The sequence below is a fragment of the Podarcis melisellensis genome, assembly GCF_964234715.1.
Source record: "Podarcis melisellensis genome assembly, chromosome: 17".
NCBI lineage: Eukaryota > Metazoa > Chordata > Lepidosauria > Squamata > Lacertidae > Podarcis > Podarcis melisellensis.
In genome coordinates, this window is record NC_138534.1 from 34,070,138 (window position 1) to 34,086,081 (window position 15,944).

At 42.9% G+C, this 15,944-nt stretch overlaps 1 protein-coding gene across 3 annotated transcripts; it reads right to left on the minus strand.

Moving 5' to 3' along the window:
* Positions 1–823: 823 nt before the first annotated feature.
* On the minus strand, positions 824–15,160 carry XPA (XPA, DNA damage recognition and repair factor). Of its 3 annotated transcripts, none has more exons than XM_081894713.1 (7): positions 15,141–15,160; positions 8,035–8,195; positions 6,556–6,666; positions 5,626–5,731; positions 3,177–3,342; positions 1,945–2,062; positions 824–1,192 (listed from the first exon to the last, which is right to left on the minus strand). In XM_081894713.1, coding segments are annotated over exons 1-7 (813 nt in total). In that variant the 5' UTR covers positions 15,143–15,160; the 3' UTR covers positions 824–1,043. The 3 variants fall into 3 exon arrangements, with proteins under 3 accessions (XP_081750839.1, XP_081750837.1, XP_081750838.1); XM_081894711.1 differs by lacking the exon at positions 15,141–15,160 and adding an exon at positions 10,726–10,849; XM_081894712.1 differs by lacking the exon at positions 15,141–15,160 and adding an exon at positions 9,157–9,239.
* Between the last annotated feature and the right edge of the window lie 784 nt (positions 15,161–15,944).

A 15,944-nucleotide genomic window follows, 5' to 3' on the forward strand; every position in this document is an offset into this window, starting at 1 on the left:
TTTCTCTAATCTTTGACTAACTCAGGAACGGAGTCGGACAAATTAAGACAAGAAACCAAGTATTAGGCTGCATTGAAAAACTAAAAGATTGCCGGATCCGGATGGTATCTTACAAGGATTCAGAATGAATTTGTCATCTTCTAACAAAATTATGTAACTTGTCTCTGAGGTTTGCCTCCTGAGGCATTCTCACAGGAGTGTACATCAGTATCTGCAGTCCCAAGTGTTGCTTGGTGTTCCTACCTTTCCTCGTTGCACAGAACCATTTCCCTCTGATTAATTTCCCCAAACACTTAACTTGCATCCGGTTTCTCTACACACCTCGTTACTGAAGTTGTTTCTTACTGAAAAGCCTTGAGATTGTCTTGGCTTAAAAGCCCTTGCTGTGGTGGACATAAAGTCACTGCTTTGTGTACATATGTGAGATGCCACTGGATTCACACTTGAGCTGCTGCTTCTCAGCTTTCATTTTAACTAACGAAAGTTACATGTACTTAAGTGTGCTAAGGACTGCTGGCTAAATAAGATCTCAAGTGGTTAAGGGAAGGGGTCCGCTGGCTTTTCCTCTACCCAGCAAAACTACAAAACCATACACGTGCATAATTTAAGGAGGGCCACTTCCTGTACTTCCAACTTTTGTAGAGCATTACCAAGCCCTAGTAAATTACTTCAATAGCATCTTTTGTCCTAAGTGAACAAAATGCTATTGGGATGTACACCCAGTGGAAGTCTTCACACTTAGTATCACACTATTAGAATATCCAGCAGGAATTACTGAAGATAATGTGGTGCAATGAAAGATAAAAAAGGGACGAGAATACCATTGTTTTCATTTATTTTATTTTATTAGCAGTGATACACAATACAATTCAATACTCGCATGATTCAGCAGGCTGCACAGTTCTCCCATGAAATCAGATTTTTAACATTGCATTTCAATTGTGGATGAGGAAGGCTGCGTGTAAAAAAAGTCGCTGAGCACTTAGTTCGTTGGATTAAAAAATATTACAAAAGGTACATTTTAATGTAACACTAAGAACATACTACATTTTTTCATATGTTAATTCATGACCACACGTCGTGCAGGTTTTCTTGTAAAGGTCCTCATCTATCATTTCTTCATCTCCGTAGTCATGTTGATGAACGCTTGTATCTTTTTTCCATACGCTACTCCTTACAGCTCGGCGCAGTTCTAATACAAAATGAAGAAGAAAATTATTCAAGGCAGACCAGAAGCCCCCACGTTTTTCTTTTGTGTCCTGGAGATGGGCTCCAGCTTTCAGCCACGATCCCTGATTTGTATATTGTAGTCCAGGATTTGTAAGAGCAGAAAAACTGCAGAAGTCTTCCCAACATTGGAAGTTCCAAAACAATTATACCAAACTGAAATATTTCAGAGGACCAAACTACAGAGAAACTATCCCATAGATGGGACTAACTCCCTCCCCCCACCATAGGTAAAAAGGTAAAGGACCCCTGGATGGTTAAGCCCAGTTAAAGGTGACTGGGGTATGGCACTCATCTTGCTTTCAGGCCGAGGGAGCTGGCATTTTTCCACAGATAGCTTTCCGGATCATATGGCCAGCAGGACTAAACAGCTTCTGGCTCAACGGGACACTGTGATGGGAACCAGAGCGAACGGAAACGCTGTTTACCTTTCCGCCACAGTGGTACCTATTTATCTACTTCCACTGGTGTGCTTTCAAACTGCTAGGTTGGCAGGAGCTGGGACAGGGCAATGGGAGCTCACTCCATTGCGGGGATTCAAACTGCCGACCTTCTGATCCGCAAGCCCAAGAGGCTCAGTGGATTAGACGACAGCGCCACCCGCGTTGTACAAGTACCCAGGAAGCCGTTCAATGTGCTAGAAGATGAAGACACCTGTTGTTTAACTGGTAGGTTTGTGGGCTGGGGTAGTCAAGAGAACGCTCAATTCACACTCACCTTTAACTTTCTTATCAAACTTCTTTTGTTTCATCTTCTCTCTGTTGTCTTGTCTGTTTTCCTTCGCTTCCTCTAACGCTTCTTCGCTACCCCAGATTTCAAGAGAACGCTTGATCACCTGTAGAATAAGACATTTGAACAAACAAAAAACCAGTCTCAGAGTTTGATCTCTGTTGCAGCGCACTGTGGTCTACTCCCAGAGGCCTCAAGTGTAGGCCTCAAGCCTGCATGGATCTGTTCCAAGGGAATTCCTCTGGTTCCCTCCACACTATAAAAATGGGACACAAAACTATGCAGATACCCACCTCATTTGTTTTATTCATGTTGGTACAGAAGTAGTGTGACATTTAATAAACTAGATACATAACCTGTATCCAGCAAAGGCATTTATAACAACGCTGCCCTTCTGAATTAACGTGTAGAAGGGATTCCTGCATGTAAAGGAGGGGATGCTGTGGAATGTACACAAGTGTTCAGAATAGGTAAAGGTAAAGGGACCCCTGACCATTAGGTCCAGTCGTGGCCGACTCTGGGGTTGCGGCGTTCATCTTGCTTTACTGGCCGAGGGAGCCCGCATACAGCCTCCGTGTCATGTGGCCAGCATGACTAAGCCGCTTCTGGCGAACCAGAGCAGCGCATGGAAATGCTGTTTACCTTCCCACCGGAGCAGTACCTATTTATCTACTTGCACTTTGACGTGCTTTCAAACTGCTAGGTTGGCAGGAGCAGGGACCAAGCAACGGGAGCTCACCCCGTGGCGGGGATTCGAACCGCCGACCTTCTGATCGGCAAGCCCAAGGCTCTGTGGTTTAACCCACAGCGCCACCCGCGTCCCTAAGTGTTCAGAATAGGGCTTGGCGATAGCAGCTTTTCAACATCGTGATGTATCACCAGCCAAACACTGTGATGTTGAAAAGCGAAGTGAGGAACGAGCTGCGTTGGGCCCAGTCCCACGAGGCGCTGGGGTGAAACTGCCTCAGCTCTTTGGCAGGAGAATTGGCAATTTCACTCCAGTGAGCCAATGCATTTTGTTCCTCCACACTCCCTCTGCCCCCAGTGCCTGGGCACTAAGGCAAAAAAAAAGCTGAATTAGCTCCAGCGCCTCACAGCTTGTTCTTCCCTCAGTTTGAGGACCAGAGCATGAGGGCAGCCTTTTGTCTTCACTACTGCAAATAAAAACTGGGTGTTTTTTTATATAGAGAGATCACACATCATTGAAGAAAGCTCAGTACCTGTAGCTTTAAGTAAAGTTTCATGTCACCCCATCGCGGATTATGAGGGTTTTTCTTCAGGATAAATCTTAGCACCGGTTCTCTCTTGTCTAAATCGCAGTCTTTCAGAAGATATTCTTGCTTGGCTTCACTCCTTGTTATGAGTTTATGCTTTTCTTCAACATCTCTGAAACAAGGTCCCATTCAGTGAAACTAAGACCGTTATTATCTATGAGCTGCTATTTTCTGAGCTGTAAAGCAGTCCGTCAGCAATCTGATATGGGAAGGTGCGTTACACAGAGTTAGTCCCCCGGACCACGAGATCTTTATTGCTTACATTGACTAGAAGCAGTTCCCCTGCTCTGCCAGGAGATGCTCGGGCATGAAGCCAAGACCTTCTGAGAGCAAAGAGTGGTCTCTCTCACTGAGCCATGGCCCTCTCCCTTCAGTCCTATACATAAACACACACAAGTAAATCCTACTACAGTGGTACCTCGGGTTACATACGCTTCAGGTTACATACGCTTCAGGTTACAGACTCCACTAACCCAGAAATAGTAAAATTCCTTCCAGTAGCACCTTAAAGACCAACTAAGTTAGTTCTTGGTATGAGCTTTCGTGTGCATGCACACTTCTTCAGAAGGAATTTTTTTTGTTTTGACTATGGCAGACCAACACGGCTACCTATCTGTAACCAGAAACAGTACTTCAGGTTAAGAACTTTGCTTCAGGGTGAGAAAGGAAAATGTGCGGTGGCAGCGCGGCAGCAGCAGGAGGCCCCATTAGCTAAAGTGGTGCTTCAGGTTAAGAACAGTTTCAGGTTAAGTACGGACCTCCAGAACGAATTAAGTACTTAACCCGAGGTACCACTGTATTTTAATGTGGCTCACTGTCCTAAGTGTGCCTAGAATTGCAGCCCACAAAACTTAAGCCAGCCATGAATCGCATCTCATAGTTAAAAGGCATTCCTGGTTCTAGTTGCTCAGTAACTGCACCGAAGCAGCAATTATCCAGGCAAAGTTCAGCAATTTTGGACACAATCTTAATCCCTAATCCACTTATTAGGGTATGGACAGGGTATAAGTAATAAATTATTATTATTGTTATTATTAATTACAGTGGTACCTTGGTTTAAGAACATCTTAGTTTATGAACAACTTGGATTAAGAACGCCGCAAATCCGGAAGTAGGTGTTTTGGTTTGTGAACGGTGCCTTGGAATAAGAACATGTTCTGCTTCCTGTTGAGTGTGTTCGATTTGTAAATTGATTCCCCCACTGCTATGGGAAAGCATGCCTTGGTTTAAGAACGTTTTGGTTTAAGAAGGGACTTCCGGAACAGATTACGTTCATAAACCAAGGTACCACTGTATTATTATTATTATGGTCTGCACTGGGCATAGTGTGTATTCCATCCAGGTAAACATACATAATATTGGGCTACATTCAAATACCATTTCATTCCACGCAAGACTTGAGCATGTGCTTCACAAACCCTGTACACGCCTTTACATCGGGCAGCTCATGTTAGCGTGAAAATTTAGGTGCCCGTTTGCTCAGCTGAAACATACGACCTTTAACAAACTTCATCATACTTTGCTGAAATGAAGTTTATCAAAGAACATTTATATTGAAACAAGAATAATTTTTACCACACAAAACTACGAACACAAAATATGAAATATTGAGGGCATTGAGCCACCGCCCAAGCTGTGGCTCCACTGGCACAAAATATTTCCATGTGCGCAATGGAGTTTCCACTTTCTGTCCCCTCTAGCTGTTCTGTGCACTCTCCAAATCAGCTCCAGAGAGTTGGAGGATCCAACAGGTCTCCAGCTTTTAGGGGACTACACTTCCCATCATCCTTGACCACTGGCCCGGCTAGCTAGGGATGATGGGAGTTGTAGTCCAAAGACAGCTGGAAACTCAAGTTTGGGAAAACCTGCTCTAGAGCAGTTTTGCGGGGAGAATGAGAAAAAAGGTGAGTGCCGCTTTGCCAGTAATAATAATAATAATAATAATAATAATAATAATAATAATTCAATTACTTGCACCCTGCCCATCTGACTGGGTTCCCCAGCCACCCTGGGTAGCTTACAACAGAATACAAAACAACACAGTGAAACATCAGACATTAGAAGCTTTCCAATACAAGGCTGCCTTCAGATGTCTTCTAAAGGTTGCATAGTAACTTATCTCCTTGACATTTGATGGGAAGGCGTTCCACAGGGCAGGTGCCACTACCGAGAAGGCCCTCTGCCTGGTTCCCTGTAGCTTCACTTCTCGCATTGAGGGAACCACCAGAAGGCCCTCGGTGCTGGATCTCAGTGTCCGGGCTGAATGATGGGGGTGGAGATGCTCCTTCAGGTACACAGGGCTAAAGCCATTCAGGGTGCTAAAGGTCAGTAGAATCCTGCTGGCCACAGCATTGCATACAAGCCATTTTCCCCCCTTTCATTATTTGCTATATACCTGCAATTATCGCATGTTGCTAGATCAAAGTGGTTCATGAGGTAGGAATCCATGAATTCTTTACCACATTCTTCACAAATAATGTAATCAAATTCTAACACAGGCCCTGTTTAAAAAAAAAGAATAAACAACAACAGGGCGTAAGCTGTTAAAGTGCATTCAAGATAGCAAATTTTTTTTTTTTAATTTTAAATTTATTTATTGATATTTATTCAGAGCTACACAAAAAATACCCATTACAAAGTATCTTTTTATAATGTACTGATATAAAACAGCTACTTAGTCTAAAAAAGAACAAAGGCAGAAAGGAGAAAAGACAAGAAAAAGGAAAACCTGAAGAAAGAAAGAAAGAAAGAAAGAAAGAAAGAAAGAAAGAAAGAGGAATAAAAGGACTTCTGACTCTCTGTCCTGCAGCTAAATAGCTAAATATAGTATTTATGCATGCAGCCTTCATATTCCTTTTAACGTTCTTTACATTCCCAGCCCTGTGAGACCAGACTGTTAGATAATTATGAACTGATGCACAATACAGTGGTACCTCGGGTTAAGTACTTAATTTGTTCTGGAGGTCTGTTCTTAAACTGAAACTGTTCTTAACCCGAGGTACCACTTTAGGTAATGGGGTCTCCTGCTGCCGCCGCACGATTGCTTCCTGAAGCAAAGATCTTAACCCAAGGTACTACTTCTGGGTTAACAGTCTGTAACCTGAGGCGTCTGTAACCTGAAGCGTCTGTAACCCAAGGTACCACTGTAATGTTCATCAGGTCTTTTAGAAGAACACATTGCAATGTGTGCTTGTACCAGCCTTTCAGACAAATATTTTTATGTCTGCAAGCAAGGAATTTTGCTTTTGGTTCAGTTTCCATTTTCCTCTATCATGGCACCTTCCACTAACTACAACAGCAGCAGTTTCCTCACTGCCATATTTACCAGGGAGATGCACAACTTTCTCTGCTTTGTTTTCCTCTTCCTCCTCCTCTTCAAGAAAGAATCCTCCCCCGGTATCGATTATCTTTGGAGGTGCTTTCACTTTGGAACTGCCTGCGGAGACAAACCACAAAAATAAACTTTGCAATCAGTACCTGACACTAATGTAATAAAGTATATTGGTAGGTGAGGCAGCCATGTCTAACCTTGCTCACATGTTAAGAAACAGCCCACAATCCCCCCACAAAGGAGTATCTATTGAAATCCAATACATTATTATTGCATTGCTTTAATATCCTATTATATCCTATATTTCATCCAAGGTGGAATACCTGGTTCTCCCTCTCTCTATATTATCCTGACAACAACCCTGTGAGGTAGGTCAGGCTGAGGGTTGGTCACTGACCCAAGGCCAAGCTTCAAGGTCACTTGGGGTTTGAATTCTGGTCTCCTAGATCAGGATTTCCCAAACTTGGGTATCCAACAGGTTGTTGGTTTTTTGGACTACAGCTCCCATCATCCATCGCTAGCAGGACCAGTAGTCAGGGATGATGGGAATTGTAGTCCAAAGACCTATCCTAGATCCTAGTCTGACAATACCACACTGGCTCTCTATACATTTAAGAGATCCCCATTCACTTTTAAGAAGGCGGAGGATCAGATTGCTAGAACTAACGAGGAAGATGGGCCTGAGGTCTCTGAAAAGTCTTCTTTTGGGTTGTCAACATCAAGGATCACCCCAGGTATTTTCTATCCCTGGACCATAACTCCATAGCTGGTGGCAACCACCTTTCTGCTTTGTAGCATTACAGATTGAAGGCTTTCCCTTCTTGCCTGGATGTTTTTAAGGAACACTACATTAGCCTCCTTCAGGAGCTCACAGACTTCAGCATCACACAGCCACAAAGGAAACCCACAACTTCCCATCGTAATGTGCCTTTTACTTTCCTGTATACATTTGCTAGCCATATGCACGACAGGGCGGTTCATAAAAAACTTTTTTTTTGAAAATGCCTGCTCCAAAGGTCTGAAATTTCAAGAAAATAGCTGTTTTCTTGGCCGTTTTCCTATGTTGTGAAGGCTGAAATTTCAATTCAGTGGAGCAGGGTCAAGATATTAACTGATGTGCATGAAATTTCAGATCTAGCTATATAATGTAGTAAGATAAGACCTTTGGAGCAGGCTTTTTTTTTTATTTAAAGTTTTTTACGAACTGCCCTAAATTGCACAACTGGCTCAGACTACAGAAGCTTCAGAGGCAAGCCCAACGTCGAAAAGCATGAGAATTTGCTCTTTGGTCACAACATCAACCCTCCACTGCAGGTGGGGTTTGACTAGATGAGCTTTGGGGGTCCCTTTCCATCCCAAAATTCTAAGATTTCCCTCTTCCCTATCCACATGCCTCTCTTACCAGCTGGAGGCTAACCTGCACATGCTACCTGGACCTGTCCATCGTGTATTACATTGCAGTGCCAAGCGAACCTTCGCCGGTAGGAGGGTAGGGCCTAGTCGCCAGCCTTGCTTGCCTCAGCATCAGTGCCCGCTGGCGATTCCGCTCTATCTTTGCCCTCATCGCGGCAGAGAGTGCGGGTTTCTCCCCTTCAGGAGCAGAAGATTCCATGGCCGGATTCAGAGACGGAAACCTGGAATGGTTAAATTGAAATAAGAATGATTTTTCTATCAAAAGTGGAGCTGGAACTCACCATGAACTGGAACTCACCTTCTCTTCTCTTTTTAATTTTTAATTTTTTCCAATTTATACATTTCATTAGTTTTACAGTCAATTTAACGTTTCAAAATTTGACTTCCTCCTCTTTCTGCGGTTCCTTAAAATCATTTTTTAAATATCTTCTTCATATCCATTTAGCTTGCTCGTTTAATAATCTAAAGTAAATATATACTCTTACAAAACTGAAGGTTATTATATTAATCCTGCTAATTTTCTGTGTTTACAATTTATCTGCAAATATTCAATAAACTATTTCCATTCTTTTCTAAAAAGTTCGTTATCTTGATTTCGTATTTGTTCAGTAAGTTTCGCCATTTCTGCATAACCCATAAGCTTTTGTATCCATTCCCTTCTTCTCTTATAATGGCAATGGCGCCCACTTGAGAGGTGCAGGAACAGAGTTGCAGCAAGTTCCAGCTGTAAAAACAGCCCCCATGATAATAATGATAAGGAAGGAGGTGGAATCATAGGTAAAGGTAAAGGTACCCCTGCCCGTACGGGCCAGTCTTGACAGACTCTGGGGTTGTGCGCCCATCTCACTTAAGAGGCCAGGGGCCAGCGCTGTCCGGAGACACTTCCGGGTCACGTGGCCAGCGTGACATCGCTGCTCTGGCGAGCCAGAGCCGCACACGGAAACGCCGTTTACCTTCCCGCTGGTAAGCGGTCCCTATTTATCTACTTGCACCCGAAGGTGCTTTCGAACTGCTAGGTTGGCAGGCGCTGGGACCGAGCAGCGGGAGCGCACCCCGCCGCAGGGATTCGAACCGCCGACCTTTCGATCGGCAAGTCCTAGGCGCTGAGGCTTTAACCCACAGCGCCACCTGCGTCCCCAGGTGGAATCATAAAGGTAGCCAAAAGGATTGCTAGCTACCAACCAGGGGAATAGGCAGCAGGTGTTGGTCCCATAATTCTGGACCATCTGCCAACTTCATGTGTCTGGTAAAGTCCTCAATGCCTCATGCACCAATAAATTTCCTAAGTAAGTAAAGTAAAGGGACCCCTGACCATTAGGTCCAGTCGTGACCGACCCTGGGGTTGCAGCGCTCATCTCGCTTTATTGGCCAAGGGAGCCGGTGTACAGCTTCCGGGTCATGTGGCCAGCATGACTAAGCCGCTTCTGGCGAACCAGAGCAGTGCACGGAAACGCCGTTTACCTTCCCACAGGAGCGGTACCTATTTATCTACTTGCACTTTGACGTGCTTTCGAACTGCTAGGTTGGCAGGAGCAGGGACCTAGCAACAGGAGCTCACCCCGTCACAGGGATTTGAACCGCCGACCTTCTGATCAGCAAGTCCTAGGCTCTGTGGTTTAACCTACAGCGCCACCCCGCGTCCCTAATAAATTTCCTAGTCACCAACAATACAGTTCTATGCATAGCTACGTACTTCTGAAACTGAATTCAATGCAGGGTAGATAAAAATAAATGATTTTTTAAAAACTGATATTTTAAAATTGAAATTGGATTTTAAAAATAAAATGCTTTTGGTGGAAAATATTTTTCTAAAGATAGCTTTCTATTTAAGTTACATTATAGTACAGGAAATAAGGATTTGTTTTAAGTTTTTCAGGTTTGCTGAAAATCAGTCTAAGTTTTTTTAAAAAAATGTTTAACCACATCAGTTAACAAACATGGATACATATGCTATAGCGTTATTGTATTAGTGAAATAAATTGTTTAAATTGTTATTAAGGAAATGATTATTTTTCTCCTTCCAATAAAGTACAGCAGAAAAGTTGTATATATATAAGCAGTTAACTTACTATATCTCACAATAATTTCATAATTATCTGTCTATGTATTTCTAACAGTATAACCAAATCAGTCGTTTTTGTTATAACTGTAAAAACTACTCTGAAAAGTTATTGTTCCACAAAGAAAACCTTCATCTGGTTGTAAATATTAAGATTATACCGGCAGGAATGCCTTTCTGTAAAAAAATAAAATGATTTCAAATCAAGTCTTACTGACTAGTGATTTAAATCATGATTTAAATCGTCATTTAAATCGATTTGCTTTAAATCAAATCCACCCTGATTCAGTGGGACTTTCAGGTAGAAGTGGGTGTGAGATTGCACCTTGAAACGAGACCTTTCCTAGCATTTGTTCTAACAGGCAGATCTGAAAGCAAATGCTTGTTTTGCGCTTACCAAACCGGTAGATCATCATTTTATTCGTATAATTCAGGCCATGCTCAAAGCAGCTTACGACACGGGAAAAAAATTACCCGATTACAAAAGCAAAGCAGTCACAAACAATAAGCAGAACGCATCGAAAAGTCCACAAAATGGAGCAACTGCCACGTTATAAGTAGTTAAAAGAAATAAAGGCACAAAATTTTAATATCAAATAGAAGAATGAGTTAAAAAATAAAATAAAATAAAAGCATGAGATTTTTAATTTTTTTTAAAAAAGATGCAAAATATGTATAGCAGCAGAAACAACCACAAAACCCAACAAGCAATACTCCAGCCCCGATCAAGCTCCAGGGGAAAGGCGGACTTGCCTCTGCCAGCCGCTTTCAGCCCTTCTGCAAAAGTGAGAGGCGCCCAAGACATCAATAGGACCCGGAAAAAGGAACCTTACCTGCCCACACAAGGCTTGGCTTCTTGAAGCCGTGTGCGCATGCTCCAGGAGGGAAGCCGTCCCTTTAGAAGCGGTCGGCTACTTCCGTGACTGTAGAAGTACGAAAGTGTAGAGGCGGCCGTCCATAGAGACGACACTTCCTCGTTCCTACTCAGAGGCCTGTTTTGTGTGTGGTTTTTTTTAAAAAAAATATGCAAAAGACGCCTGCTTCTTGGGAGAAAAGCAATGACAAACCTAGACAGCATCTTAAAAAGCAGAGACATCACCTTGCCAACAAAGGTCCGTATAGTAAAAGCTATGGTTTTCCCAGTAGTGATGTATGGAAGTGAGAGCTGGACCATAAAGAAGGCTGATCATCGAAGAATGGATGCTTTTGAATTATGGTGCTGGAGGAGACTCTTGAGAGTCCCATGGACTGCAAGAAGATCAAACCTCTCCATTTTTCAGGAAATCAGCCCTGAGTGCTCACTGGAAGGACAGATCGTGAAGCTGAGGCTCCAAGACTTTGACCAGGAGAAGGGGACAACAGAGGACGAGATGGTTGGACAGTGTTCTCGAAGCTACCAGCATGAGTTTGATCAAACTGCGGGACGCAGTGGAAGACAGGAGTGCCTGGCATGCTCTGGTCCAGGGGGTCACGAAGAGTCGGACACGACTAAACAACTAAACAACAACACTTTGAGGCAGAAATGAGAGCCGTATCAATCAAGAGCAGAGTGTGGCTCCGCCTCCAAGAAAAAATGGTGCAGCAGTAAAATCTACTAGCACTTTTTGCAAAGCATGGTTTCAAGATTGGATGGAGGGGTCGGACTAGATCAAGCATAGACAAACTCGGCCCTCCAGATGTTTTGAGACTACAATGCCCATCATCCATGACCACTGGTCCTGTTAGCTAGGAATGATGGGAATTGTAGTCCCAAAACATCTGGAGGGCCGAGTTTGCCTATGTCTGGACTAGATGATCCTTCCCTTGGGATCCCTTCCAAGTCAACAATGCTATGATTCTATGCAACACGGTCCACAGGTTGGATGGCCACCTTACAGTGCTGGATTTATGTATACACTATAGCTTAGGGCCCCACTCTCTTGGGGGCCCCCAAAAAAGTTAAGGGAAAAAAACCTGGATGTAAATTTCCAAAATATAAGATAAAAAACAACAAATAAAATAAAACCTACATACAGCAACGGCGTTTTGTGTTGTTTAGGCTCCCGTGATGTAAATAATGGGCCCCACCTGCTAGCCCGCTCCCTAAAATATCACTGGTTTGCTCATTTCTATACACAGTGGTACCTCGGGTTACAGACGCTTCAGGTTACAGACTCCGCTAACCAAGAAATAGTACCTCGGGTTAAGAACTTTGCTTCTGGATGAGAACAGAAATCGTGTGGCGGCAGCAGGAGGCCCCATTAGCTAAAGTGGTACCTCAGGTTAAGAACAGTTTCAGGTTAAGAATGGACCCCCAGAACGAATTAAGTTCTTAACCCGAGGTACCACTGTATAGGATGCCTTTATTCTGTGTGTGCAAATGGTGTTAGATACCTATTAGGTCCATAAATTACCATATAGCATATATTCAACACAAAAAACAGCGACAATTTGTTGTTGACAAAGGACAGCTGGACATATAAAGGGTCCCATTGCCTTCAGTAGCTTAGGGCAAGGAAGGTAAAACAAATGTGTGGCACTCATGACAACAGACAGCAGAGTGCGCTAAAAGCATTGTGGATTTGTACATCAGTTTTCATACAAATGTAGAATTGATGGTACAATAGCCTTAAACTGCAACCCTGTGCCCATTTAGTTGGGAGTAAGTTTCACTGAGTTCAGGAGCAAAATTGGTGCTGGATTGGACAGCAATTGTATTTAGGATTGAGGTTTATTGTTTGTTCTTGTTTGACCTGACGTGAGGAGAGAGGAAACACACTGTTTGACTAAACTGGAAGTTGAGAGTACTGAATTCAAAAGATCCAAAGAGAGGGATTCAAATGCAATGGATCATAAGATCAGTACAGTATTCTAATACATGAATGCTTGTAATCAGACAATGTTACTCATGTGCCTTAATGGTGATCATATACTAACAAGCAGTTCAATGTGAACTAAAATAATCCAGATTTTTAATGAAAACTCATTTATCCCCATTCAACATAATGGCATTGCTTTCTGGCTTCCAGAATGGTAATTTGGAAATTAGTCTAATTGATGTCAATGGAACATGTTTTCAACAACAGTTTTTGGGTTCAGAGTGCAAATTGCCTTAAAAGTCCCAGCATCACCAATATGTGGATTAAGTTATTTTGGAATTAATTATGTAATTACATAACGTGTCATGTTTTTATATGCATTGGAAGCCACCCAGAGTGGCTGGGGCAACCTAGTCAGATTGGCAGGGTACTACTACTAATAATAATAATAACTTGGCCTGCCATACAGGGTTTCAGTAATTATTAGTCAGATTTTATGTGCCATTTGCACAGAGAAAACATTTAAAAATTTCTGTGAAAGTGGGGGGGGGGAGATAAAAAAATTAAATTAATAACAACAGCAGTTCAGAATTGGCAACTGGCAGAATTTTGAGTGGTTCTCCTCATCAGAGTTATATAGCATGGATTCTGCAGGATCTGTACTGATCGTTTTTACAAGATATTACCAGAAAGTTTGGTGAATGGTCACAGAAATTGGACAGCGAGAAATTTTCGAACATACAATCAACATCAGAAACCCACGAAATGCTCACAATTGTGTATAGAGATGAAGTTGTGACTCGAAAGACAGTGTATGAGTGCTTTAAGTGTTTCCGTGAAGGGGGGCAAACCACTGAAGATGACCCTCAGTCTGGCAGACCATTGACGAGCAGAACGGCGGCAAATGACAACAGAGTTCGTGAGTTATTGATGCGGGATCGGTGTTTGTCCATCTGAAGGATGGCGGAAGAATTGCATATTTCACGTGAAATTGTTGCTGAGGTTACTGGGTTGTCCCACCCTCCATATTCTCCCAATCTGGCCCCACCGGATTTCTTTCTTTTCCAAAACTGAAATCTGCACTGAAAGGGCACAGATTTTCCAACATTTCACACATCCAAGCAGCTGCTGTGATGAGGGAACTGAAAGCAGTACAAAAAGAGGACTTCTCCAGAAGTTTTCAACAGTTCTATGAACATTGTCAATGCTGCATTGTATCAGAGGGGGCCTACTTTGAAGGCCTGTAAGATATGTGTGTTCAAATATTTCTCGCTGTCCGATTTCTGTGACCATTCACTGAACATTCCGGTCACACCTTGTATGCTCTTGAGCCCAATTCATTGTTAACTTACAAAGCCCTAAGTGACTTAGGAACCAAATACTTGAAATAGCATCTCTTCCTATAGCAGCCTGCCCACATATATAAAGATCTGCAGGGGAAGCCCTTCTTGATGTCCTGCCAGTGTGTGAAGACATGAGATAGGGCTTTCTCTGTGGTGGCACCTAATTTATCAAACTCCTTTCCCTTGGAGGTACAAATGGGACCACTGTCAATTTGGTGCCAGTTGAAGCCGTACCTTTTCACCTGGGATTTTGGAAGAAGTCGATTTGACCTGGCCAGCTATAGATTGATAGAGGTCTGTTTTCTGGTATAGCTAAGTTGACTTACTTTTAGTTATTGCTTTCATGTTATTTTATGGAAAGTTATTGTTTTAAGGCTGCCCTGTGATCACAGTTGACGAAGGATGGCTTAGAAATTGAATTAATAAGATAAATAAACGGTGCCTATTCCAATATATCTTGGTTTTGCTTGCCACCTGGTGGGAAGGCTCATTTTGTAGTCTTTCTGCTGTCTTTCTGCTTCATTTATCATCTCCCACCTATTGTCTGTGAACTTGGCTGATAGATGGGCAATTAAGGAAGCACATCAAGTGTTGAAAGCTCCTGCCCCAGAACTGAAAAGCTGAGGTATGCAAGTAAAACTGAAGTGTAAATATTCAAGGGCAAAAAAACTGGCACTCTTCCCTGACAGGCAACCTTAATGCAAGTTTGTTATTTTTGTTATTATCACAGGAGACGACAGGAGGACATGGCAGGATGTGAGCATGCCTTGTGTCTTTTTTTTAAAAGAAAAAAACACCACTGTGTGGCTTGTCATTATTATTACTGTTATTCAACAGGGTTTTACATCCCAGCGTAATCACTTTCCAGTAGATCAGGGGAGGTGCTTCGACATCTCTGGACAAGAAAGTGGCAGGAGGTTGAGTCAGGTAAAAGCTGGGATTCACTTGGGATTCTCCATCACACACATGAACCCTCGCGTCAGTGCTTGCTGTTCTGCCGCCAAAGTACTCAGCACGCTCTCGTTGTCAGCTGGTAATCCGGGAAGTAAGAAAGCTGTGATTTTCTAGTCGAATCGCTGCTGCCAAAGATTGCCTTTCAGTCTCCCTAGACCAAAACTCTTTGGGCATTGTGACAAAATGCCACACAGGTACTGAGATGCAGGCATTCCAGCATTTTAACTGCTAAACAACAACAACAGCTCCACTCCACGCTTTATCTATACCCCAAGGTCTAGGAGCTGACATCCACAGGATCTTGGCCTTCTCCCTGACATGATGTGTGAGTAGACCAGGCACACATCCGCAGTGGGAGGTTTTGTGTTATTGATTTTTAGCAAGAGAGATCATTCAGACCTTTGGGCCCCTCTTGCAGTTGGTCGTGGTACAGTCCAGCAGAGACACCCAGGCCGATGGAACACAGCAACTCTTCGCAAGATCAGGACCAAGGGCATAAGCCATTTCTCTCTGTTTTTCGTGGCATCAAACATCATAATGAATGCTGCGGCTTCTAATCAATTCCAGGCTTTATTTCTCAGAGTGTTCTGTATGAATGAAATCTTTAGATTTCCAAATGAGCTTATACTTTAAGCTCATTTCTTTCGGAAATCACATATGTATACCACAATGGCAGTTCCATGTGGGAATGTTCAGGGTGGCAGGAGAGGATATATTGTTTATTAATATCCTTCCTAACTTCCTTTACTTAGCAGAGTGCATTCCCCTTTACACAGCAGAAAACTAGTTGCAAATTTGTGTGAGTTTCTTAAGACA